Here is a 26,169-nt window from a genome sequence, read left to right as displayed (position 1 = left end):
AATAAGCAGATAAACTTTTATTATTCGAGAATTCTCTTTAGAAATTCATACTAGTACTATTTATTGTGATAGCTCACAATATATGTGAAAAGCATATCGCACTAGATTGATTTTTTGTGCCCACTTTTGTTTGTCGTACCTCAAATATATTTATGTTTCAATATATGTGATGTGACTACATGCAATAAAGTTAACTCTTGATTCTTGTTAGTTATGACAACATTATAAAATGAGGGATGTTGGGATTCAATACGCACAAGACTTTCACACACTCAGGTGAATCACACACACACTCACAGTTGTATGATAACTCACAACGCAGAAGAACACACACTCACATTTAGAGTATCGAAGATGGTAATCTTGGAGAGAAAACTTGAAAACTCTTTATTGATTTTTCACTACTAACTACGTACATGGTTTTGAGCTATTTAAAGCTCTACAATCAAGTAGCAACTGCTACTAACTAACTACAAGAAGAATCAAGAAAGCAAGAAGAATAACTGCTACATCTCGGCTAACTAACTGCTGCACCAACGGCTAGTTTCCCTAGGCCGAACTTCCTTCTCGGTTCAAGACCGGACTGTAGCTTCTTCTTTTTCGGCTCAAGACGAACTCTATTCTTGACTCAAGACCGAACTTTCTTTTCGGCTCACAACCGAGCTCCCTTCTCGGTTCACAAACCGAACTCCTTTCTCGGTGCACAAACCGAACTCCTTTGCTTCTCGGCTCAAGACCAACTGTCTTCTCGGCTCAAAGCCGAGCTTCCTTCTTCTTCTGCTAGTTCCAAGCTAGTTCCAGCTCGGTAAGCCGAGCTTACCGAACTCCTTTCTGGCCGAGCTTCTTCCAACTGAAATGAGCACTCCATTATTACAATTCTCCACCTGAGGGCTCATCTCAGTTCTTGCACAAACATTGATCAACTTCTTGCAATGATCAAACTTGTCTCTACTTAGAGATTTAGTTAGCATATCTGCCATGTATCTGCTAGTCACTGAGATAGCATGAGCAAGATCTGGTCTTGTACAAATCATAGTGTACATGATACTCCCAACAACACTAGCATAAGGGATAGCCTCCATCTCATCAGCCTCTTGCTTAGTTTTAGGAGCTTGTTCCTTTGATAATCTGAAACTCTGGGACAAGGGTGTTGAGGCAGGTTTAGCATTCTCCATTCTGAATTTCTGCATAACTTTGTCAATATAATCAGTTTGCAGCATCCACAGCTTCTTGCAGCCTCTATCTCTCTGAATATGTATGCCTAGGATCTTCCTTGACTCTCCTAGATCCTTCATTTCAAAGCTCGACTTCAGATCTTGTTTAACTTTCTGAATTTCTGTCATAGAAGGGCCTGCAAGTAGCATATCATCCACATAGAGTAATAGGTAGGCAATGGGAGTCCTGCCTGCCTTCTTGATGTAAATACAATCATCATATTCTGATTTGGAGAAGCCAATCTTCTTCATCTGTGCATCAAACTTCTTATTCCACTGTCTAGGACTTTGCTTAAGTCCATAAAGACTTTTCTGTAACAGGCACACCTTGCCTTCTTCTCCAGTCTTCACATAGCCCTCTGGCTGTTCCATAAAGATAGTCTCCTCTAGATCCCCATTGAGGAAGGCTGTCTTCACATCAAGCTGTTGTAGCTCCCAGTCTAGCTGGTTCACAACTGCCAACAAGATCCTAATCGAAGTGTGCTTAACAACTGGAGCAAATACTTCATTGAAATCAATTCCTTCTTGCTGTGTGAAGCCCCTAGCCACCAGCCTTGCCTTGAATCTGATTCTATCTTTATCAGTGGTCTCAATCTTTTTCTTAAACAACCACTTACAACTGATCAGCCTCCTTTCTTTTCCATCTGTAGTCAGTCTGGATTTATCCACCAAAATCCATGTTTTGTTCTTGAGTAAAGATTCCATTTCCTCATTCATGGCTTCAATCCACCTTTCTCTGTCTTTACTCTTCATGGCTTCTTTATATGTGAGAGGATCTGCAATATCAATGCCCTCAGCAGCACAAAGTGCATAGTAGACCACATCAGAAAACCTTTCAGGTGGTCTTGTATTTCTTCTGCCTCTATCTCTTGCTATCTGGTACTCTCTGGCAGAGCCTATCAATTTTTCTACCTCGAGCTAGAGCACCATCATCCTCTGGTTCAGACTCACTTTCTGAGTCAGAGGCTCCACCTGCTCCTTGGCAAAGTCCTACTGGCTCCACCTTGAGGAAATCACTCTCAACTTCATTGGAGTCCAGCTTCCTCTTTAAGTATGGCATCTGATCCTCCAAGAACACAACATCCCTACTCACCACCACCTTCTGCCTACCAGGCTCAATGCACCAGAGCCTATACCCCTTAACACCCCTCTGATACCCCAGCAATATGCATTTTAGAGCCCTAGCCTCAAGCTTACTTTGCCTAGCATGAGCATAGGCTGCACACCCAAACACCTTGTATTTTGAGTAGTCACTATGGGCTCCATACCACATGTAATCAGGAGTCTCAGACTTAAGGGCAGTAGATGGACACTTATTTATGAGATAGGCTGCTGTATACACAGCCTCTCCCCAAAATCTGTTGCTCAGACCAGAACTGAGTAACAAGCACCTTACTCTCTCTAGGATAGTCCTATTCATCCTCTCCACAACACCATTTTGCTGGGGGTTGCCAGGGACAGTGCGGTGCCTCTTCATACCCTTCTCTTTGCAAAACAGATCAAACTCAGTAGACAAGAATTCCAAGCCATTGTCAGTTCTTAGGCATTTAACACTTCTTCCCTTCTCTAGCTCCACCTCTTTACACCATATCTTGAATTTTGTGAATGTCTCTGATTTTTCTTTCAGTATATACACCCACAGTTTCCTAGTGTAGTCATCAATAATAGCAAGGTAGTATTTCCCACCACCAATTGAGCTTACAGGTGAAGGGCCCCAGAGATCACTATGTATGTAGTCTAATGGGGCTGTAGAAGAGTGAATACCTGTAGGATAGGGTGCCTTCTTTGCTTTTCCAAGTATACACTGCTCACAGGGGTCCATCTTGTTGAAATCTCCAGAGATCAGGCCCTTCTTGATGAGTTCTTTCAAGCTTCCTTCTGCTGGATGGCCCAATCTCTTGTGCCATAGCATTATGGAATCATTTGACACTGCATTGCTTTCTCCATCAACAGCCTTAGCCTTCAGATAATAGAGAATGTGCTCTCTGTCAGCCTCCATCATCACTGCATTCCCAGATTTCACAAGCATCTTTCCCTGACTCATCAATATGGTGAACCCTTTCTCCTCCAGCATTCCCAATGAGATGAGATTTCTTTTCACTTCCGGAATATACCTCACCCCAGTTAGGATCTTTATAGAGCCATCTTGCAAACTTAGCTTCACTTTCCCTATCCCTTTGATCTGACACACATGGTTATTTCCAAGAACTACAGTCCCTGATGCTTCCTGAAGATCATGAAACCAAGATTTGTTGGGGCACATATGGAAGCTGCACCCTGAGTCCATTATCCACCTGTGACTGATCCCATTATCACTTACATTCATGAGTTGAGCAGGGGGATCAGTACTCTCTACACAATCAGAAGTGTTGTGGCCCTCAGAGGCTAGTTTTCTCTTCCAGGCATGGCAGTCCTTCTTCAAGTGCCCTGGTTTCTTGCACCAAAAACATGCTCTGGTTTCCTTCTGAGCATCAGAACTTGAGGGTTTAGGGCCCTCAAACTTTTTCTTGAAGTTCTGCTTTTTGAACTTCTTCACATTCAAGGCCTCTGCAGCTTGAACATTGGAGCTTGCAGAGCTTCTGCTGGTAGTCTTCTGGAGTTCCTTAGCCATCAAGGCCGAGTAGAGTTCTGCATAGGTGATAGGCTTATCTCTGCCATAGATAATTGCATCACTCAACTGGTCATACGAGCTAGGCAAGGCATTCAATGTAAGAATGGCCTTGTCTTCATCTGAAATTTTAACATCCACAGAGCCCAGATCATCAATGATCTTATTGAACTCCTCCAACTGCTCTATGATAGATTTTTCACCAGAAAAACTATAGGCATAGAGCCTCTTCTTGAGATACAGCCGGTTAGCCAAAGATTTTGCCAGGTAAACTTCATCTAACCTGTTCAAGATCTCCACCGCAGTCTTGGCTTCTTGAACTTCCCTCAAGACCTTATCTCCAAGGCACAGAATCACTGCAGAATGTGCCTTGAGCTGCATCTCCTCCATCTTTGCCTGAGCTTTATCATCAAGCATTGGAGCCTTTCCTTTCTCTTCTGTATTTGCAAGAACTGCGGCCAAGCCTTGTTGAATCAAGACCGCCTTCATCTTCATCTTCCACAGGCTATAATCATTCTTGCCTGTGAACTTTTCTGCATCAAGCCTTGCTGCCATCTCTGAAACCGTTTGATCCTCTGCAAATCAGCTTCAATATCCCCTTCCCACAGACGGCGCCACTTGTTGGGATTCAATACGCACAAGACTTTCACACACTCAGGTGAATCACACACACACTCACAGTTGTATGATAACTCACAACGCAGAAGAACACACACTCACACTTAGAGTATCGAAGATGGTAATCTTGGAGAGAAAACTTGAAAACTCTTTATTGATTTTTCACTACTAACTACGTACATGGTTTTGAGCTATTTAAAGCTCTACAATCAAGTAGCAACTGCTACTAACTAACTACAAGAAGAATCAAGAAAGCAAGAAGAATAACTGCTACATCTCGGCTAACTAACTGCTGCACCAACGGCTAGTTTCCCTAGGCCGAACTTCCTTCTCGGTTCAAGACCGGACTGTAGCTTCTTCTTTTTCGGCTCAAGACGAACTCTATTCTTGACTCAAGACCGAACTTTCTTTTCGGCTCACAACCGAGCTCCCTTCTCGGTTCACAAACCGAACTCCTTTCTCGGTGCACAAACCGAACTCCTTTGCTTCTCGGCTCAAGACCAACTGTCTTCTCGGCTCAAAGCCGAGCTTCCTTCTTCTTCTGCTAGTTCCAAGCTAGTTCCAGCTCGGTAAGCCGAGCTTACCGAACTCCTTTCTGGCCGAGCTTCTTCCAACTGAAATGAGCACTCCATTATTACAAGGGAGAATATATGGAAGCCAAAGAGAAAAGGCAATAGTTGATTGATGTAAGATAACGTCAACAAATTATTATTATTAGAGATAATAATTTCCCGATAATTCATGTGAGGGTATTTTATTTTATCAGAGATAGTGTGCATTTTTAATTAATTTTGGTGATTGTATATTTAGGTCTACGCAATAAAAGGTTCGAAATTAGTCCACATTGTAAATAAATAACCGTAGCATTTCTTCTCAAAATAAAATAATTATAACAAGTGAAACGACCGAAGCGCAAGGCCTTTGGTGTTTGGTCTGCTTGCGATCAATTTTCTCCATTTATTTTTTTGTATTTTTTTAAATCATGTATTTAAATTTTTTACGTATTTTTGGTTCTTTTTATTTTATTCATTTCTCACCTTTTCCTTTTCAAGTACTAGTATTTTTAATTTCTTTCATTTACATTATAGTATTTTTTAAATTGAGATGAATATATGCGTAATTTTTGGCGAAAGTGCTAAGTTTGTGAAAAAAAATCACTCCTTTTGACATTACCATTCTCTTTGAATTGAGATGAATATGACGTAATGTTTGGCAAAAGTGCTAATTTGTGAAAAAAAAAATCACTCCTTTAGACATTACCACTGTCTTTGAATTGAGAGGAATATAGACGTAACTTTTGGCAAAAGTTGTGAAAAAAATTAATACAAACTAGGTATTTTATTTTTGCTATTGTACACTCACTAATCAAATACTTTAAATTTGTGTAAATTTTATGTTTTAATGAAATTTGTAGTTTTTAATATTCATATATGAACTTTATTGGGAGATACAAATATACTCCATAATTGCAAATTATATAGAACAATAATTACAGATATCAAATTTAGAAAAATGAATAGTATAACTAGAGTTTTTTATTAGACGTAGAAACCATCGATAAAAAAATTTTTAGAAACCATCGATAAAAAAAATTTGGACCATTTCTCGATTTATGCGTGTCATCCTTGCGCAGGGGCCATGCTAATCTTCTCTGTATCGTTCCAATTTTATCGGATGTCCCCGAAGGGACAACACAATCAACAAGCATAGGCAATATAAAGGTCACATACTATGATTGTATCTCCGATGTGGGAGAAAATGGAAAAGGACAAGTTAATTGGGCCGCATAAAATTTATCTGGATTTTTTAGTAAATATCGCTGTGTAACATAGGCCCAAAACAATAAAAAAGATAATTTCATTATTTCGCTAAATGAATGCAGTATAAAAAAACAATATAATATCGATACTGAGAAATAAAACTATGAGTTCATATTATAAAATCAATAATAACTGTTTAGTACATAAAAAGAACTTGAAAAGGTAAATATGTACCACTACTATTTATTTAGATAAGAGTATATAATAGAATCAAAACATAAACATAACAATTGTTGAGATAGGTGATAAAGAGTATATTTGAAAATAAATCTCTTTTTTCCCTCTCATTATTAAAATATCAACTACATTTTTCTCTCTACTTATTTCACAGAAAACAACTCCTTTTAAAATCTTGTGCAATTCAAAAATATGGACATGTCGAGCAGTTATCGCTTGACAAAGGCCGATGATATTTCCGTCAACAATGAAGACGCCATTCTCAAGTAGACGCTTGTTTTCCTTTCCGATTACAGTAGAAATTATTATTACACAAATTGTTGAGTTGAGTAAGTCTATGGATGTTGAAGTGCCTGAGATGCTTGGTGCAGAATTCTGTGTCATCGTTGCTGAGAAAGAAGCTGAACGTCGAAGCCTGTCGACAAAGAGGAGATAATATATAGGTAGAAGTGAAGAGCCTATAAGTTGTATTGGTAGAAGCCATTTTTGTAAAACTAATTTTGAAACATCACAGTTGTAAAACAGTCAAATTTTGTTTGAAATGACATGAATGCCTATGTTCTACTGATTAAACACATAGATTAAACACACAATCTGAACATTATCAGCTCAAAGAAACAGGACATTAAAAATCAACATAGATATATCTGCCTTTAATCAGATAAAATTGCCAAGAAAGATAAATGAAAAGAGTCTTCAACCAATGGCAGCTTAGCCTCGAGGTCAGATTCACCTCCAATTTAATAGACAAAATTTGTATTTATTTTATTCACATAATAGACAAAAAAATTTGGACCATTTCTCGATTTATGAGTGCCATCCTTGACGAAGGGCCATGCTAATCTTCTCATCCCAATATATAAAGTTCACATATTATGATTGTATCTCCGATGTGGGAAAAAATGGAAAAGGGCCGGATGAAATTCAACTGGATTTATGAGTAAATATCAGTATGCAAATAGGCCCAAAACAAGCATACAATCAAGATTTTATTGTTTCGCCTAATAAATGCAGTATGAAGCTGTATGAAAAATATATAATATACATATTGAGAAGTGAAATCTATGAAGACATTTTATAAAACAAAGTAGAAAAGGAACTTGAAAAGTAAATGTGTTTAATTAACTTAGATATAATTTAATAGAATAAAAACACAAACAATAATGATATTCCAAATATATTACAAATAAATAGTTGCAATAGAAGGGCTTAAGAGTTTATAAGTTGTGAAAGTATTTGGATGATTGAACTTATGGTATAAGATAAAGGAAGGAATTTTTAAGTTATAATGAGAAAAAAGCAAGTTAGAAAAAGAGATATAATTGAGAGTGTAGATAGTGAAGGTACTAATAAACTATTGTAGAGTTTGTACAATTGTTGCTTATTAAATTACAAAGATGAATTAGAGTTGAGAAGTTTTATTTTCTTGAGAATTTTTTATAAGTTGCTGTTGTACAAAACTTTTTTACAAACTTTTGCCAAAGCTCACTCACTTTCTCTCTTCGAAGATATATATATATATATATACATGAGCTTGGAAATGAGTTTTAAACAACAAACCTCTTTTAAATAATCTCTTCTTCTTCTCACGCACATCACCATTCTATTATAGCATGTTGATCGGTTCTGAAAAAAAATTAATCCAGATATATATAGACAAAAAAATTTGGACCATTTCTCGATTTATGCGTGTCATCCTTGCGCAGGGGCCATGCTAATCTTCTCTGTATCGTTCCAATTTTATCAGATGTCCCCGAAGGGACAACACCTTCTACAAGCATATGCGTTATAAAGTTCACTTATTGTGTTTGTATCTCCGATGTGGGAGAAAATGGAAAAGGAAGTGTTAAAGTGGGCCCGATATTATGCGTAAGTATCTCTATATAAATAGGCCCACAAAATGATACTCCTAGTTACTACCATGCCATGTATACAAATGAAAATTATCAATTCATTATATAAAAATAATTGTTTAAAACAATAAACAAAACTTGAAAAGCAAATATGATTAATTAATTTAGATCCAATTTAATAGAACCAAAACAAAACATTAATGATATTTCAAATCGACTCAAACTGTCACATAATATGGGCGATAGCCGATACTTACTATAGAGAGGAGCAATTCATTTTGTCGGGCCATCCTGTTTAATAGGATTAATAGTGGTCACCAAATAGATAAAAAAAAGGGATATATTCTCTTCATCCACAAAAAATTACTACGAACTTATTAGTAAATGGCATATGTTTTGATCAAAATTGGTTAAATAGAAGAAAGATATACAGAATAAGTGATTAAAATAATATTTGAAAATGAGACTAACTTCGTAACGAAAAATTTACACGGTAATAAATAGATAAGAGCTTTAGCAGTAGTGCGGATGTCCCGGCGGACATCATGCGGACATCCCAAAAACAGCTCCTGCCACGTCATACAGACATCCCATTGCGGATGACATGTCATACGGATATCCCACTGCACAGTGACGGACATCCCGACGGACTTTCCACAATAAAAAAATTAATGCAATAATCGGGACGTCCGCACGAACGTCCGTGGGAGTCAACGCAATGGCGGACGTCCGCACGGACGTCACGACGGATATCCGCGGAACGCCGCGGAACTTCGGTGTCCGCAGCAGATGTCCGTATCCGTGCCTCCCCTGCACAATGGCGGACGTCCTGCGCGGACTTCCGGCACGCCGGTCGGAATTCCGCCGGGACGGGCGCCATTGCTGATGCTCTAAGGAGACTAATATTCTAGACCGATTAAACTAAAAATATGATTACTTCCGGCACGCCGGTCGGAATTCCGCCGGACGGGCGCCATTGCTGATGCTCTAAGGAGACTAATATTCTAGACCGATTAAACTAAAAATATGATTATTTCGTTGACGGAGGAATGTGTACTTTTTAGTCAAGTTGGAATTAGATAAGTCTGGTCCACTTAGTCATGTCAAGCATCGGCAACATGTGCTAAAATCACCGCATCTACCGCTAAATAAAGTCAGTGTATTACTAGTACTATAATTTCTAACATATAGAAAACTAGGACTTTACTCTAAAAATTGACAAACAGTGAATAAACTCAGGTAAAAAAAAAGAGTTATCAACAACATTCATACAAAATTAAAACTTAGCGCAGGCTGTTGTTCTACCAACCGAAAATGAAATATGAAGCTACCATGCTTGCTAAAGGAACTGAAATGTTATCATCCACAATTCCGTTGGTCGGGAGTGACTCCACGAACGTCGCCACCAGCGAAACCAATGCGACCCTTCCAACGGTCGTCGTCCAATCCAGTTCCACGTACCCGAGGACTGAAAAGTAATACAGCATACTGTATCCATAGCAAAACACAAGACATTGTCAGACTGTGTAATGGATCAACAATACCTATATCCGATCCAAACCCGTGTCTAGATCCGGATATAGGTATCCTATTGGAATGATCTAGTTATATGTAACTAACAACAACGCGAAGGGGTTTCAAGCACTGGCACACCTGATAGAAACCAAGAAACCAAATAGAAACATCGAGATGCTACCGGCCCAACTCTTGTGCGGATTGTAAGGAAGTTTCGTGGATCCGAATCTCCTTCCCATGATATCAGCGATGCCTGCAACTCACCGAGGTTTAAAATGGTCGAACAAGATATTCATAAAGGGGTGTGAAAAGCGGAGGAGTTCTCACCGTCGCCAGCACACATCATAGACAGGGAAATCATTCCAACAGGGGAATCGCACCAAAACACAACTGCGCATAAAATCAGCACGAGAACGTAATAAAGCGGACCTCCAAGCAATTCCCTGTACAAACATTCATCAGCTAGGTTGCTAGAAGCAACAAATTATTATGTGCCAGATCACTTACTCGGGTTTCCCTTCTCGACTAACTGATTTGATGAGCCCTTCATCCGTGCTCAAAGATAGACCATTGATCACAAGCCGAAAGCAATTCACACAAGGAACTAATGCAGCGAGATAACGAGCCCCCGTGGAGGTGCTAATCTAAGAGCAAAAGCCCTCATTAGCTCAAGTTTTTTAAAACTCGAAACAAAGGAAAAGGCAGAGTGCAGTGTGTTTCCGAACCTGAAAATCGGCCACGATGCTAAAAAGAGCAGCCCCGAGAGTATATGAACCAGTTTCCTGCTCAATTTCTGTGTTGCACAAGAAATGAAGAATTGCATTATACTCCTATATAGAATTATCCAGAATTTAATCATTTTTTTTGCAATTTACAATCAACGATGCTAGATTTGCAGTATTCAATCAGTACTAAGGGTCTTTTAACCTTCTTAATCATCTTAATTAGTGTAATCAGCTAACAGAGATTTATAATTTCTCAAATGCCTTCAAAGGAAATCTGATGCTTTTGCATAAACGAAATTCCCTAAGCTTAAGATCATCTGCAGAAAGTGTATCAAATCGACAAAAATGTGCATATAACAAAAATAAAAATAAATAGAGGGGAAAAAGGCAGCCAGAAAAGTAAAGTAGCAAAAGGTGGATGAGGAGATGACTGATAGTCATATGTCCTTATCTGCTTCCCTACGCTCGAAAAAACTTTCGTGTATTTGGAAAGACAAAATAGCAACGGAACTGTGTGACTGAAATTTCTTGCCAAAATTAGAAAATGGAAAGTTTTCTCTCGATTTCATCCGCCTGCAATTCGTTACCAACAAAGGCAACAATCTCCTTTCCATTTTGATTTTTCACCGCACAATCAGTGGTTCTAACTTCTAAGTGTGCAATTATGTCAGATCTACACACACACACACACTACACAGAAATTATTCAAATTAGTATACATCCACAAGCATGCATGTACATGTGCATCGAGAGGGAGAGGAGCGACCTGGTCGATGATTTTGCGGCGGGTGAGGTTATCGAAGGTGGAGACTAGGCCATAAGCACCGCCGAAAACCAGAGCGGTGGTGCCGGCGTCGTGGAGCAGCTGACCGCCAGCTGCGGCGGCGACCGGGCAGCGGAGCTTTCCATGAATGCGTGCGGAGAGAGCGGCGGGAAGGAGGTGGAGAGTGGAGGAGGGAGGGGGGATGCTGCGGCAGAGATAGTGTGCGGAGGATAAGGTTGCAGCACACCGGCTCACGATAGCACCGTAGGCCATGCGCATCAAATGGTTCGCTCTTTCAGTCACGCGGATTCCGCCTCAGTGTGCTGCTGCGGTAGATCTGCCTGCGGTTCTCTCCCGTTCGAGATGAGTTTGATTTTGTTGATACCAATAATATTTATACAGTATTTTATACACGGTGGGGGACTTATCACATATGATGCACTAATTAATTCTACTCTCTAAACCAGCTTAAAGTATAACATTTTTTTTCCAAAATACGAAATTTTGTGTAGTACTGTGTCATTGAAGAGAGATTAAATTATTACTGTGATAGCGCACTTATTTTAATTTTAGGAAATATACATTTTAAATAGGAGCATTCACAATAGCAAGGGCTTCCCCATGGACTAGCACTAGGACTTCCCAAAAACACCTTCTGCCACGTCATAAGGACTTCCCACTCCACTGCCACATCACTAGGACTTCCCACTGCACAATAGTGGACTAGCACTAGGACAAGCACTAGGACATCTCAACAACACAATTTCACATTTTATATATGAAATTTAAATACAGAATTAAAATTTCAACACGAATACGGAGAAAGTGCGAACATTTTATACAAATAAAAAAACATATATAATGAAAAAAAATACATAGTGAAATAAAAAAATACATAGTTCAAAGAGAAAATAAAAAAACCATCCCCAAGCTTCGACACACGCGGCCCCCCTCTCACTCCTCGTCGTCCCCTAGGCCAGTCGCGGCGGCGTCGGAGTCCCTAGATGCTCCCCCACCGCTGATTGGTGGGAGCCCAACATCACGCCTCATCAAGTGGATGACCCCCTGCACCATCTCCTTGTATATGGGGTCATCGGTCGCTCTCCACTCCTTGATGGTTTCTATCATGTTCGTATGATGTTGGATATGGGCAATACGGGAGAACTCAGGGGTCGGTTGGAATGCTGTAGGGGCAGCTGATTGGACCTCCTGGGACCCGCTGCTGGCGCCCCCTAGACGCCCGCCGTCTTTTGCCCAATCGGGCGGCGACGGCGATGGTTAAACGAGGGAGGACCCGGGATATCTTCAGCATCGTCGGGGAGGTCGGTGGAGCTAGCGCTGCTGCTGTAGTCGCCGCTGGAGTTGATCTTCTGCCGCTTCGGCCAGCCAGCGGCGACACACGCCCGAAACATTGCCGATTCCATCAGCACCACATAGGAGTCCCAGTGGTTAAACGGGTCTTGCTTGCCGCGCTCGGGGAATTCCGCCATCGCCATCCGCTTCGCATCCTCCATGGTCTGGCCGCTGGTAAGCATGCGGCCGATGTTCTCGTATAGGCCGACAAATCGGGAGACAGCGGTCTTCAGTCGGTCCCATGTCTTCCGGCACTCTTCAGCCGTATGATACCTTCTACCCGCCGATATAAACGAACAGTAGGCTTGGGAGATGCGTTTCCACATGTTGTCGATCCTCTGGTTGCTCGAGCGAATGGGATCATCGCAGACATTGATCTAGGCTTTGGACAAAGCCACACACCTCTCCTCACTCCACACAGTCTGCCGTGTCTCCTCATCGTCGTCATCCGCCTCAGCCCCCGCCTCCTCCGCCCCAACCCTCGACTGCGAGGACTCACCCGCCTGAGCTTGTGTCATTGTAATTTGTATGCTACGATTGCACAATTTAAAAATTGGACGAGATTGGTCCATGTTAATGAGCTAAAACTAGTCAAAACGACAAGTGAGATGTTTAAACATGAACTAAATGCTTCCCCGGATTGAAGGGGTTAGGCAGCCGAAGCATACATAAATCAATTACATAATAATTCTGATCTATTTAGCAGATTATTTAGACAAATTCTATTCGCGCAATTATCTCATGTATCATGCTCATAACTTGAATTAAATCATGCTTTAGCATAATTGAAACCTAAAACATGCTTTCTACGGATTAGCCAATTTACCTTGAAGATTCTCCAAAGAATCGAAGATAGCTAGCGTCTTCTCCACGTGAAGATCTTGAATGCTAAACCACGGATCTTCTGACTAGTTCCCGGACTATATGTTGATATTAGTGTGGTCTGATCTCACCAGGATACTAGGACTTAAATAAAGAAGACATAATCCTATCTCACGGAGGAGAGGAAAAATCGTCTCTCACAGAGAAGTAGAGGGGGATGAAAATTTGGAGTATAATTAAGTGTATTTTCTGTCTCCTTTATTCTCATATTCATATTAAGTCACATATTGAGCCTAGTCATGGATCTATGGAAGGTTTTGGATATGGCATCCCCCAATTAGCTTTTTACTAATTAAATTGAACCCACAATTTAATACAAGCTTATATTGGAATATTGCGAGCAGCCACTACAGAAGTAATATTGCACTGCCCATCCAAATCCGAAATTATAAGTAATCCGAGTTTCCATTTGTTTGTCATTTATTTCCTGCGCTTAAGATATAAACGTCCATCAATTAATTAGTGTCTGCTATGAACTTAAATAATTAACATCTTATTAATTCCAAGAGTGGACTTAGCAAGAAACGCTTATTTATTATTCATAGAGTAATCAAACTCCAACTAGCTAGGTTCCGAATAATAAAGCCTTGTTTCGAGCCCCTCTTGAGGACGTTATCAAACGAGACTCACCTCGCGCACGATTCAATATAATAGCAATCCTAGCACCATTAGATATTAATCACCACTACCCAATATACCATGATTATTGGGTTGCGAAAAACCCGCACCATTTGGTAAGTCAAAGTAGTGCATAATCATATCGTATGCTCAATGCTAACGTACATTGATTAAGAAATAAATAATTTATCAAGACCTCTTCTTTTAGTAGATAGCATAAAGACTTGTCTCGCTGTTAGATCCAATTCAGCGCTCTACCACACCAATGTCATCTTATTTCAGTAAGGCTTAGAAATATGCGGATTGACATTGCAACCTTTCACGATAGGTAGTCTAGACCTATCTGGGTTGTGAAATTCTTATTTTTCCTTGTTCAGAACTGACTGTGTTACCTTAAAGTGGACGACGTCCACAACCGGTCTATTAGAACAAAGACTTAGACTTTGTTAAGTTGCTTATACATTTAAACATGCAATAAACATCCATTAAATGTAAAACATAACAACATTATGGTAAAAAAAATCTGTTTCATCCATTGGAAAATAAAATAAAGAGTTTTACAGTATTCAATCACTCGAAAGGTGATTTATAGTATACAAACTTTAACACGGATGGATCATGTAAAATAAACTGCATGCTGAATCAACAAGGGTATTGCTTGACTCAACTATTGAGTGGATGTTGGGTTACACAAGGCAGCATGAAAGATGCTCGATAGTGCAAACTGAATTATGGCAGTATATGATATGCTGGACTTAAGTTGGCGTGGCAACTAGTGCTTAAATATATCCTTGTGGAAAGCGATAATATGTCGGTTGTTCACTTGCTTAATGACGGAGAATCGGATTTTAGCACTTATTCGCTTGCTAGAAGTATAAAAGTTATCATTCAAAAATATGTGATAATATGTGAAGATTGCTCATTTGTTTAGAGGAAGTAATTAAGTAGCAGAAGTGATGACAAATTTGGGTGTGAACATGCAGTCAGGGGTAGTGTTTTTGACGAGGCACAAAGTGAGACGATAAATTTGTTATTGAATGACCGACCAGGGATAACCCATGGCCGTATGTGCCCAATGTAGGGGCGATGTTAGAACTATAGGGATGCCATCTTCTTGTAAGAAAATGCAACTCGACCTCCATATATTAATTTAAAGAAAAATAGTTTATTATATATATGGTCGTTTATTTTTGGACCCGTTCACCTTCCAAGATATAGCCATTTTTAGACTCAAATCTTGGCAATTACAATTGTTCACTGGTTTTATAACTTCGAAATCTAGGATATCAAGTGAGACCCGCACTATTCATCCCACATTTGGCCATAGTGAAATTTTTTGTGATACGTGGTTTTCAAAAATGTGTTTATTTATGGACCGAGAATTGGGAGTGTCTTTTACATCTTTGCCCCCGGAATGTGGAGGTGTGTTTTGGTCTATTCCTGGAAAAATGGAGGTGCAAGCTTCACCAAAATATGCCCACAATCTTGTGAATTTAATTCTTCTTGGTGGGCACACTATTCCAATTTTGCACTAGTTTTGTAACCATCAAATTCGTATATGCATAAGCGAACGAGTCCATCTAGGATTAAGTTGTGAGATTATTTTAGTTGGAGGGAGGAGGCTATAACTAATTATCATGCGACTATTCATCTAAGATTAAGTTGAAGGGTTCAATCTTATGAACCAATCATGATACATATTTAATCATGAGATTTAATCTTGCCAATCAAACACCCCCTAGAGTATTATACAAAAGATAGAAAACTACGCATATACGAGTATTATGCAGAAGATAGAATTAACTATCTTATTGTACAAAAAGTTGCTAGTTACAATTCATACTTTCAACATTGTTACTTATACAATTTGAAGCAAATTAGATTCTTGTAAATATTTCGATCATCAATTGACGTGGTGCGATTATATGCCCCTTTAGCTAATACAATGATCGAAAACTTTACAGTTCAAATTTGCGACAAACAAATGATAGATTTTAATAGCAACAGTTCTAAGATTGATTCGATTTTGCAACGACTAGTTTGTCATTTAACTAGCAATTTTGTCTTTATTTTATTTGCTTAGGAATCATCTAAATAAAGAGATACTTTTACTATAAGAGTTTTTTTTAATATCTTATTCGTAAAGTCGTAATTTGTTTTAAAGTCCAGAAATAATAATCCATGGCCTCATTTATTCATATTTTCGTACACTCAGTTATTATGTATTATAAATTCAAAATATTCAACTAATACCAAAAAATACAAGTTGTACCACAAGTTGTTTATACTCACATAATAAATTAGGCCCCAAGACCCCAACTACAAATTCAACAGTATTGGTAAATTATTAATTTGGGCACCATCATTTTAGCACTTTGTTTGACAATGTCATATTCTATTACTACAATTGTAAAAAATATCTCACCCTACTACTGTATGTTTTATTAGAAACTTATTTATCTCTGTGTGTAAATAATTATGTCCAATTATTTATCTAAAATAATAAAATGGAACATTTTTGAATGAACAAGACAAAATGTCAATCCATAATTTCTCATAGTAACAAAGAACTCCGCAAAATCCAATTAATTGTGCCTGCAACTACAAGAGGTAATATATTTAATTATATTTTCTGAAGCATTATTTTAAAGGGACGTGCATTTCAATATATTCTTGTTTATCGATGGAATTGGAATAAAAATGAGCATATTCTTATCGTCATTGGATTTAGTCATTACATCCGCGTAGCATTGACTTTAAAGTTGCACCACTAATTAATCAGCCCTCGATTTTTATTGTGTTTAATTAATGGTCAACTCTTCAAATGAGTAGGATTTGAGGCATAATTGAGAGACATGTTTGCGATCTATTGAATAACCATTACTCTTTTGCATTTACTTCCAAAATATTGTCATCCAAGGAACAATTATATCTAATGATGAATTCAATTCTTGGGTGAATAGTTGTATCTAATTCATTTTCAATACCAGCACTTGGCAGTCTGAAAAAATATATAAAAAAATTCATTTAAACACTCGCCATTACGAAAAGATACTCCACAATGCGCATATAAAATAGTCGCAAAATTCAAAACTCTATAGTTGTATATAATTCCCATAAATAATCAATAAATTTCGAAGTTTCAGATGAATATTTATATGTTTTATTGCGTCATATCGACTCAAGTATTATTGAAATTGAGTGTCTTCATTGTTAATACAATAGTATAATTTATTTTTAGTGTTTTAATTTATATTAATTAATTTTATTTAACACTTTATGGCATTTTTATTTGACTTTATGAATTCGTGTATTTTTTTTCTTATTAGTGAGTCAACCATATATGAATTACATTTTACGTATATATAGATATATGGAGAGAAGGGAGAGAGTTAACAATTTCCAATTGCAACTGATTTCAACAAATAAAATCTCGATTTACCTAAAATTGCCTCAAAAACCCCAACGACCAAACCCCAATTCGCGTCCTCGAAGAAAATGGAGGGTGTAGATGCTCCGGGGAAGGGGACAGTGACGTGCGCCGCCTGGATTCGGCGGCCGGAGAACGCGCATTTGGTGGTAGTGGGGAAATCGAAGCCGTCCTCACTCGAGATTTTCTCATGGAATCCTATCACTACTTCTCTCTCCTCCTCTCCCAAGGTTTAATTTACTTTATATTTACGACTGTCTTCCAAAATTTATTTCATCATTTATTAGGAATATAATGCAAATAATGATCTCGAAGGCTGATTGTAGCGAGTGATCGGTTAATGCATTTTTTCGAAGCGGATTAATCGTTCATGAGCTGAATTATTAGCATCTGTAAATTGCTGCTGTGTTAATACGAGTATTGTTGGCGTTTTTTGGTAGGCTAAGTACGAATTTGGGGAAGGCGATGATCCGGTGATTATTGCGGTGCATCCTAGTGGAGATGAATTAGTTTGTTCCACTAGCGCTGGTGATTGCAAGTAAGAAATTGCATTTTGTTGAACAAGGGATATATATAATTGATAGAAAATTTCGGTAATTACTGAGTTATGTAATTGATAAAAAGGAATATGAAAAACTTGAATCTACTTATTGAGTTATGTAATTGATAGAAAATCTCAGTATTTGGTGTTAATCCTTCTATGGCAATTGAAGAGCTTATAAAGTACCCTGTTTCGATGCATGGAAAGCCTGACTAGATGATACTTCTACGATTCTACCGCAACTTTGTGTCTCATTTTTGACATATTGACTGACTACTTCACACCATCTACAGATTGTTCGAGTTGGATGTCAAGGAAGACAAAATAAAACTTACTTCAAAAGAACAGCTTTTACTGCAGGGGATTGGCCCACAGAAATGTTTGGCTTTTAGTGTTGATGGAACTAGATTTTCCACTGGTGGAGTTGTAAGCTTATTTCTATCAGGATACTATGTCTATGAATTCAAGCCCTTATTATGTTGAGGAATATTTATCTTGAATTTCCTTCTTTACTTTCAAATTGAAGGATGGATGCCTTAGGCTATTCGAGTGGCCAAAAATGCGAGCCATTGTGGAAGAACCAAGAGCTCATAAATCATTTCAAGACATGGATTTTAGGTATAATGACTATTGAGTTGATTTTAAATTATCTTTTAAATAATCTTCTAGAATTGTTAGCTTATTTTGTACTCTAGGGACATGATCATGTGCAAAACACAGATTAGAATCTCAATGTGCAAGTATTGAACTTGCCTTTTGTTTTATTCCGTTCTTATAGCAAATGTATTCGGACTCTCATGCATACATGGTGATTTACCTTTATTTACTCTGTATTTTTTTCGGTTGTTGGGTCCATCTTTATGATGGGAAGGTTGTGTATTTTAAGTTACCTTTTTAGCAGACAGCTATCTTAAAATGCGTAACCTTTCATGACAAGGAGTAATCTACTGAGGCTCATAAAAAAATTAACAAAGATGCTATTACTTGAAATTGGAAGTGACTGTTGACGCTGCAATTATGTTCTAACTTACTATGCGTTTTAACTGTCTCGATTATAACCCTTCCTTTTGATACTGTTCTTATTCTTCTTTGGTTATATGGATGTATTTCAAGCAATTCAAAATGTTTGATGGCTAATTTAATGTTGGGTCTTCGTATTGCTCTTTCACAGCTTAGACTCAGAGTTTTTAGCTACAACCTCAGCTGATGGTTCAGCGATAATATGGAACACAAGTGATGGAACTCCAGTTACAACTTTGACACGGAATTCTGTATGTTTTGTTTATCCATAAGTTCTAGGCATCAAATACTCACGCAGTTGAGGTTCTGATTTGGCTCATGTTGCAGGATGAGAAGATTGAACTCTGCAGGTTTTCTAAAGATGGGACAAAACCATTTTTATTTTGCTCTGTTCAAAGAGGTATCCATATCTTTCGTCCATAGAGAAAGCAATCATTTATATGATTTTATTTAGCTGAAGGCCTGTAAAATATTTCTTGATGAGCAATTTTCTTTGTGCAGGAAATAAGCCACTTACTGTTGTTTATGATATAAGCACTTGGAAAAAAGTTGGGCACAAAAGGTTACTTAGAAAACCAGCTACGATAATGTCTATTAGTTTGGATGGGAAATATCTTTCTCTGTAAGTTCTTAACCACTTTCTATATCTCCTATTTTATAGTAGTACTATAATTTTTTGGCATTATTTACATTGGAAGCAAATGCTTGACTGTGTTAATATACTTGCCAGAAGGATGAACAGAAGTATTCAAAACCAGAGTTTGGTTTGTGTTAGAAATATACACTTCATGATTTGTGGGGGCAGTTCAGTGCACACAGCCTTAATGTGGCAATCCATACACTTTTCTGATTTTTTTAAAACTTTCCTGGAACTTGCTCAATTTGGTACCTGTTTCATAGTGGATTTCTCATGGTTATAAATTTAGTGAGATTTGAACAAAGCTTTTAGTTTTTCACCGTTGAACGTGCAATGAGTGGAGGTCTTTTCTGCTATATTAATTTGTAGTATGTGATTAATTAATTCTACTTTTTATAAAAACTCACTCTCTCTTTTTAACTTAGTGGGAGCAAGGATGGAGATATATGTGTTGTCGAAGTGAAAAATATGGAGGTCCACCATTGGAGTAAGAGGCAACACCTGGGTTCCGAAATCACATCATTGGAGTTTTGTCCTAGTGAAAGGTAAGCTTTATAAAAAAAAGTGAATTTCACAAGTTTCAGGGATTATTATTACTAAAAAAACCAGAATTTCTATCCATCTCTTGTATTGTCTATACCTGTGGCATTCTCAATTAAGACATAAATCGTGACAATACATATCTTCTCTAAACCTATCAAACATATCTGATCCACTCATTCCAGTTCGTAATTCGGCTGCTTTTGGCGTCGCAGGGTAATACTTACCACTTCTAAGGAATGGGGAGTTATGGCGACAAAGCTCGCTGTTCCTGCTGATTGGAAAGGTCCCTATATCTGATTCTCCCCGTCTTCTTTTTCTGTCTACTGAACCGATCTCAGATTATTGACCGTCTTAATGTTGTTTTGCTTCTGCTCGCAGATTGGCAAATCTACATGCTACTGTTGGGGCTGTTTCTGGCATCACTCATTGCATTTTACATAATCTTCGAGAACTCCGATTCCTTCTGGAACTTTCCAGTCGCGCAAGATCAAGCTGCACGACCAGTCATTGAATCTGTCGTGGGGAGTGACCCATTTGGCGAAAATTTGGACCTTGATTATGTTGAATTCTAATGAGATTAACTCAATAATTACGTAATTTGTTGTTATCGGAGTGTTCATGTTACTATTCAGATTAACTAAGTTGTCTACTTTGTTCTTTGCGCAAGGGTTATAATTTTTTTCTCTACCTTATTCTTTCGATTTCTAGCTAAATATTTATTCTTTAATATCCATGCCTAAAAAAATGTCATATTTTTGAAGTAAACAAAAGATACATATAGTACATTAGTACTACTCTAAAATATAAAATTGCTACTTTCTCAACATCAAGAAACAACAAAACGAACAGATTTTCACTTTATAATATCATCACAAAATATCTTAACTACATGCTATATTAAAATTTTCACTTTATAATATCATCACAAAATATTCAAAAACGCGAAAATATATTTAATTGAAAAATGAAGCAAACAGATTTATTACGACATCCAAAAATAAGGTAAAATGAAGCTGAAACATACCCTACAAAAAGGGGGGAAAAGCAATATAAAATTAAACAAAAAATAGGAGTAACTAAAAAGGTAGATTAACATTTTTCACACATAGCATCATGTCGAATCTACCAAAAGATTGATATCTTTGTGGATCGAGTGAGCTATACGCCAATCTCTATACATAAAAAAAACCCAAATCATTACTAAAATATCTCACCACTGACCACCGTCGCAAGAGCTGAAGCTTTTCGAGCCCATTTTATTCAGTGGTCTTGAATTTCTATCCTGCCCAGATGAATTACCTCCAGCATCTTCCGAGGTTCTCCTTCAATCATGATTTTTTTCATTAGTTACAGAGACTTTCATGATGGGTTTTCGTTAAAAATACAATCTTGATATCGTTTATGTGGATTGCACACAACCTATTTGTTGATTGGTTTCTGAATGTCACTGTTTCGCAGAAACTCGGCTTTGCCTCTGCAGAGCTTGAGTGGCTACTCTGGGAAGCCTTCCTGCGTTGCTACTTCGTTGGTAAGTTTAGGAGAATGTTTATTATATTTCTCCATTTTGATGGTATGGCTGATGCTGATGTGTGCGATGTTTTACAATGCTTTTGTTCCTTTTGTCATTATCTTCAACCGTTTTGATGCAGGCTATGGTAAAAGGAACTGGTTTAACACGAAGATCCATTGTCTTTGCGGAGGTCAGAATTAAAGTGTTGTTCTTCACTTGATTAGATGTAGTTCTTGATTCGTATTACTTGATTATGTATCTATTATGCTTGCTTTGATATGAATTTGCCCTTTTGATGTGTGAAATCTTTGCTTTGGTGTCCTTTTTTTTGTTTTGATATGTTATAGGCAGCATCTGGTTCTGTTCCAAGTACAGCAGATGAGACGTCGAAAATCAATGACAAATCTGAAACATACAGTCATGACATGACTGCAGCTATGGGTGCTGGTATGTTCAACATTCTGTATATTTTCGTTGTATCATGATGTTCGACTAGTCTATATTGGCAGTGGGACAGTTAATTTTTTCTTGGTTATGTGAACTTAGTTTTGTGGCTTTTTACTTTTGATTTGTGTTACATTTTCTATCGGTTCTTAGCATCTTTTATCGTAATTTGGCTAATCTGGCTAGTGTAATTGCCTTGGAATACAGTGTTAACCTATCGGCACGAACTTGGAATGAACTACAACTTCATTCGCCCGGACCTCATTGTAGGCTCATGCCTACAGGTAACTCGTAGCGAGCATTTGAGAACTTTTGTTGGAAGGGTTGTATGTTCTTTCTGTAGTCTAACTTTACTTTGAACCCTTGGCAGACCCCGGCTGATGTTGACAAGCTCCGTGCCATTGGAGTGAAAACTATATTCTGCTTGCAGGAAAACTCGGATCTTGAGTATCCAACTATGGTCGTAAAAAGTTGATTCAGTTCATATTCTTTAAGTCTGTCTTTTATTTTGGGGTCTGTTCTGCTATATCCTTGGTAGGCTCCTGGCGATGTATCTTGTTTCAGCCCTTAAATAGAGTTATTCAGGTACTTTGGGGTCGATATAACTGCCATCCGCGAATATGCCAACAGCTTCGATGACATCCAACACGTGCGTGCTAAAATTAGGTGGGTGACAATATGGTACTCTACAAAAGTGATATTTTTTGCAAAACCTTATTCTTATAATTATCTGGTGTATAAGTTAAGTTGGTTATAGTGGAAAAGTTGAAGGAAAATGTTTCTGTTTCGTTTAATATGTAAGCCTATAGCTTGCTAAATGAACCTTTAAAGCATAGTTTTAGGCTAATCGCATGTGCTTGTACTATTAACTTGTAATGCTTGTCTGGGATCAGGGATTTTGATGCATTTGATCTGCGATTCCGGCTTCCAGCAGTCGTAAGTAAATTGCACAAGGCTGTCACTCGGAATGGAGGCGTGGCCTATATACACTGTACTGCTGGGCTCGGAAGAGCACCTGCAACTGCTGTATGTGAGCTTTATACTGTTTGTTGATTTTGACCGACTTTGTGAAATTTCAAACTCTAAATATGCGTTCTGCTATTATTTTGTTGTATGATTGTAACATAGTTCCCGCTGAATCTATAGGTGGCTTACATGTATTGGATTCAGGGCTACACACTCAAAGGAGCACACGAATTACTTTTGGTAGTCATTACTTATCGCTGTTTGTTATTACGTCTTTTATTTGATTGAGATTATTTTGTGTATGATCCAGTGGTGTAAGCGGTCGTGCAGTTAGTTTGTCTTTCTGAAAACCACTCGTCTCTTTTGTTTGTCTGCAGAGCAAGCGTTCGTGCTTCCCGAAGTTAGAAGCTATTAAAAGTGCAACTGCTGATATCGTGAGTCTCATTTTCTTCCTTGTCTAGTAATGGTATTTAAGTCCTTATTTTAAAAAACGAACTAGCTCGAACTTCTCATCATATCTCGAGAGTCCCTATCCTGGTAGGAGAGCTTTGAAGGTTCGGTAAAAGAAAATTCTAAAACTGCCTTGCATCTTGGTTTATTACGTGTTTCACGGTTGTGTTTATCTATCACTTTTCGTTCAAAGCTGACAGGCACCACAAGGAAACCTGTAAAGTTGAAGTGGCATGGTACTGGTTGTTCGACAGTGGAAATCTCTGGGCTCGACATCGGTTGGGGTCAGGTAATTTTCGAATAAAACCCCAGTTGTGGTAACTCTCGTCAGTTATTCAAGATTTGGCTGTTGGAATATGCTAAATGTGCACCTTGCATTACTGAATAACTTAACATCACTTCAAATTCGAGTTTTTTGAAAGCCATCGACTCTGTAAATTATTGGCAGAGAATGCCCTTGTCGTATAGCGAAGAAGATGGTCTATGGATCCTACACAGAGACCTACCTGTGAGTACATTATCCTTCTATCAGTAATAGTGAAATGAATGGCAGAATTGTATTTCTTCAAAATCGATCAAAAATTCGAGAAAGAAGTTTGACACGAGCATTTTGTGATCCTCACCTAACAGGAAGGACGCTATGAATACAAGTACATTGTCGATGGTGAATGGATGTGCAATGAGCACGAACTCATCACTAGCCCCAACCAAGACGGTCATGTCAACAACTACATCGAGGTATGTCTACTCGCACCATTTCTTGATCATATTCCAAAAATCTCTATAACATCTACTGGTCACTATAACAACTCGACTACTCTTCTCCGTTAAAAATGCCATTTGATTGGGAACGTGCTGCCTTCGTATTTACTTCCTACTTTTGCACCTAAGCAGTGTAGTAGATTTTGAGACAGCTCACTTCCTTTCTTTTGTGTGATGCAGGTGTTTGACGATACTCCCGATAGCAATGCGCATGAGATTCGTAGTAGATTAACCAGCGACGAGCCTGACCTTTCTAGCGAAGAGCGCGCTAAAATTAGACAGTTTCTTGAGAGCTTTGCAGATGAGGTCCACGAGGACTGATTATTTCTGCATGAGTTTCTTTCTTTATAGTATAACACATAAATATAGTGTAAAGCTTTGAAGGGATGTATATGTATTATTAATAATAAGTCTTGTAATTCTAGACTATTTTCATATCAATAAAAATGACTATGTAAATCTTACATATTGTGACATAATTTCCTTTTTTTTGGCTCTTTAACATATAAACTGTCATTCAATAGATGCTAATACAAGCTAGCAATTTGAGGGTTACAAAACACCAAGACTTGATCAAGAGTGACTCTACTCTCATCTCCAAACAAAGACTCCTTCCCATCAGCCCTCTTAGCATACGACAGCCCCAGCCTTGACCTCGCCTGCCTCAGATCACCGACGCCCGAGTTCGTATCGGGCCCTGCGAACCCGCCCATCACTGGGGCCAGCGGCGGCCCTATCAGCAGCCCATCGGCCCCAAACTGGGGGCCGCCACGGGCGTAGTCGAAGAGGGCCGCGCCGCTGCCCCCAACCTTCGGCAGGACGACGGGGTCGGCCCCGTCGTCGGGCCAGTAGAAGAGGAATGCGTCGAAGGAGTCGTAGTAGTCGTCAGTGCTCCGGTAGCCCTCAGGGTTAAAAGCGCCAAATTTGAAGTCGCTAGTTGTGTAGCCAATGATGACGCATGGCCCTTTAAAGTCGCATTTGTCATGGAATTCTGTGGCGCTGAATCCATCCGTTTTTGCCTTGTAGCAACATTTCAGTTCCCTGCCTAAAAAATACTGCTACTATTTATTTTCTGTAAATTGATAATATCATAAATTAATCAAAGCTAATTTATTGTTAACTTTAATGAATTTAGCTGGTACAACCTTATCATTCAAATAATCAATCTATCTTATCACTAAAAGTAACATAACTAAGTATGTAAACACTAACCTCTTCGATTTTCGACCCATACGATAATCTCAGCAATGTAAATGTAAATATGTAATCTATTATGATCATAATAAGAACTAAATGAGCATTGAGTGTAGCAAGTTTGTACCTTTCAAGAATGTTTTGGAAACAAGAGAAGGTGAAAATGGGAGGTCAACATCTTCATAGTAGTTTGGCTCCTCTTTTTTGCTTCTACCAAAATCCCAATTGAATAAGCTCTGTGGAAATGCCTTCTTCTTCCTACCATAACTATAGGATAATAATAATAGTGAATTTGACACACACAAACACTTCATCTTCTCTTCTTTTTTGAAATAAAGAGTCAAACATACCAACAAAAATACTAGAAAACTAAATCTTCACTCTCATTTGTGTTCTTCCCATATCCATTTTCATAGGATTTCCGATTGGTGTTTCCCTTTTCATTCATAATTTTTTGTTTTGTGGCTGGTGATGTTTTATATGAATGGTCAGGAATGAAGTCCCACACAGCAATGCAAACAAAACT

General features: G+C 38.3%; 4 protein-coding genes, 2 non-coding genes and 1 pseudogene across 6 annotated transcripts; 2 read left to right on the top strand and 5 right to left on the bottom strand.

The window, feature by feature from the left end:
* Window positions 1-6,027: 6,027 nt before the first annotated feature.
* Window positions 6,028-6,130, bottom strand: LOC121783111. Its single transcript, XR_006046529.1, has one exon. It is a non-coding gene; the product is annotated as a U6 spliceosomal RNA (small nuclear RNA).
* A 1,091-nt stretch (window positions 6,131-7,221) lies between these two features.
* On the bottom strand, window positions 7,222-7,316 carry LOC121783117 (annotated as a pseudogene).
* Window positions 7,317-8,097: 781 nt separating this feature from the next.
* LOC121783110 lies at window positions 8,098-8,200 on the bottom strand. Its single transcript, XR_006046528.1, has one exon. It is a non-coding gene; the product is annotated as a U6 spliceosomal RNA (small nuclear RNA).
* Window positions 8,201-9,505: 1,305 nt separating this feature from the next.
* LOC121780950 (probable phytol kinase 1, chloroplastic) lies at window positions 9,506-11,683 on the bottom strand. The gene is made up of 6 exons (XM_042178613.1): window positions 11,297-11,683; window positions 10,531-10,598; window positions 10,313-10,444; window positions 10,133-10,248; window positions 9,944-10,058; window positions 9,506-9,778 (listed from the first exon to the last, which is right to left on the bottom strand). Exons 1-6 carry the CDS (start codon window positions 11,570-11,572, stop codon window positions 9,592-9,594), a joined length of 894 nt encoding a protein of 297 aa, XP_042034547.1. The 5' UTR covers window positions 11,573-11,683; the 3' UTR covers window positions 9,506-9,591.
* Window positions 11,684-17,539: 5,856 nt separating this feature from the next.
* Window positions 17,540-21,009, top strand: LOC121783078 (SEC12-like protein 1). The gene is made up of 10 exons (XM_042181130.1): window positions 17,540-17,806; window positions 18,017-18,114; window positions 18,411-18,543; window positions 18,644-18,735; window positions 19,289-19,388; window positions 19,465-19,537; window positions 19,639-19,759; window positions 20,200-20,319; window positions 20,530-20,600; window positions 20,696-21,009. The coding sequence occupies exons 1-10, from the start codon at window positions 17,645-17,647 to the stop codon at window positions 20,887-20,889; spliced, it is 1,164 nt and encodes a 387-aa protein (XP_042037064.1). The 5' UTR covers window positions 17,540-17,644; the 3' UTR covers window positions 20,890-21,009.
* Window positions 21,010-21,410: 401 nt separating this feature from the next.
* Window positions 21,411-24,913, top strand: LOC121780663 (phosphoglucan phosphatase DSP4, amyloplastic-like). Its single transcript, XM_042178281.1, has 14 exons — window positions 21,411-21,633; window positions 21,776-21,845; window positions 21,967-22,017; window positions 22,175-22,274; window positions 22,479-22,555; window positions 22,642-22,718; window positions 22,857-22,937; window positions 23,165-23,297; window positions 23,418-23,477; window positions 23,615-23,671; window positions 23,881-23,976; window positions 24,136-24,195; window positions 24,318-24,425; window positions 24,630-24,913. Exons 1-14 carry the CDS (start codon window positions 21,608-21,610, stop codon window positions 24,768-24,770), a joined length of 1,137 nt encoding a protein of 378 aa, XP_042034215.1. The 5' UTR covers window positions 21,411-21,607; the 3' UTR covers window positions 24,771-24,913.
* Window positions 24,914-24,966: 53 nt separating this feature from the next.
* Window positions 24,967-26,158, bottom strand: LOC121780664. Its single transcript, XM_042178282.1, has 2 exons — window positions 25,771-26,158; window positions 24,967-25,494 (listed from the first exon to the last, which is right to left on the bottom strand). Exons 1-2 carry the CDS (start codon window positions 25,955-25,957, stop codon window positions 24,977-24,979), a joined length of 705 nt encoding a protein of 234 aa, XP_042034216.1. The 5' UTR covers window positions 25,958-26,158; the 3' UTR covers window positions 24,967-24,976.
* Between the last annotated feature and the right edge of the window lie 11 nt (window positions 26,159-26,169).

The sequence above is a fragment of the Salvia splendens genome, chromosome 20 (assembly GCF_004379255.2).
Source record: "Salvia splendens isolate huo1 chromosome 20, SspV2, whole genome shotgun sequence".
Classification (NCBI taxonomy): Eukaryota; Viridiplantae; Streptophyta; class Magnoliopsida; order Lamiales; family Lamiaceae; genus Salvia; species Salvia splendens.
The sequence above is the reverse complement of the archived record's forward strand: the minus strand, read 5'-3'. Positions and strand labels throughout refer to the sequence as shown.

What these genes read in the sequence shown, in the direction of transcription:
- LOC121780950 (XM_042178613.1), bottom strand. Translation starts at nt 11,572, where the DNA reads ATGCGCATGGCCTACGGTGCTATCGTGAGCCGGTGTGCTGCAACCTTA. An exon ending in GCCGCAAAATCATCGACCAG is followed by an intron (nt 10,599 to 11,296) that starts GTCGCTCCTCTC and finishes TGTGCAACACAG; the next exon opens with AAATTGAGCAGGAAACTGGT. An exon ending in AGTCGAGAAGGGAAACCCGA is followed by an intron (nt 10,249 to 10,312) that starts GTAAGTGATCTG and finishes ATGTTTGTACAG; the next exon opens with GGAATTGCTTGGAGGTCCGC.
- LOC121783078 (XM_042181130.1), top strand. Translation starts at nt 17,645, where the DNA reads ATGGAGGGTGTAGATGCTCCGGGGAAGGGGACAGTGACGTGCGCCGCC. An exon ending in CAACTTTGACACGGAATTCT is followed by an intron (nt 19,389 to 19,464) that starts GTATGTTTTGTT and finishes CTCATGTTGCAG; the next exon opens with GATGAGAAGATTGAACTCTG. An exon ending in GAGTTTTGTCCTAGTGAAAG is followed by an intron (nt 20,320 to 20,529) that starts GTAAGCTTTATA and finishes TTGGCGTCGCAG; the next exon opens with GGTAATACTTACCACTTCTA.
- LOC121780664 (XM_042178282.1), bottom strand. Translation starts at nt 25,957, where the DNA reads ATGAAGTGTTTGTGTGTGTCAAATTCACTATTATTATTATCCTATAGT. An exon ending in TTCCAAAACATTCTTGAAAG is followed by an intron (nt 25,495 to 25,770) that starts GTACAAACTTGC and finishes AGTATTTTTTAG; the next exon opens with GCAGGGAACTGAAATGTTGC.
- LOC121780663 (XM_042178281.1), top strand. Translation starts at nt 21,608, where the DNA reads ATGAATTACCTCCAGCATCTTCCGAG. An exon ending in TTGTAGGCTCATGCCTACAG is followed by an intron (nt 22,556 to 22,641) that starts GTAACTCGTAGC and finishes AACCCTTGGCAG; the next exon opens with ACCCCGGCTGATGTTGACAA. An exon ending in GAAGAGCACCTGCAACTGCT is followed by an intron (nt 23,298 to 23,417) that starts GTATGTGAGCTT and finishes CTGAATCTATAG; the next exon opens with GTGGCTTACATGTATTGGAT.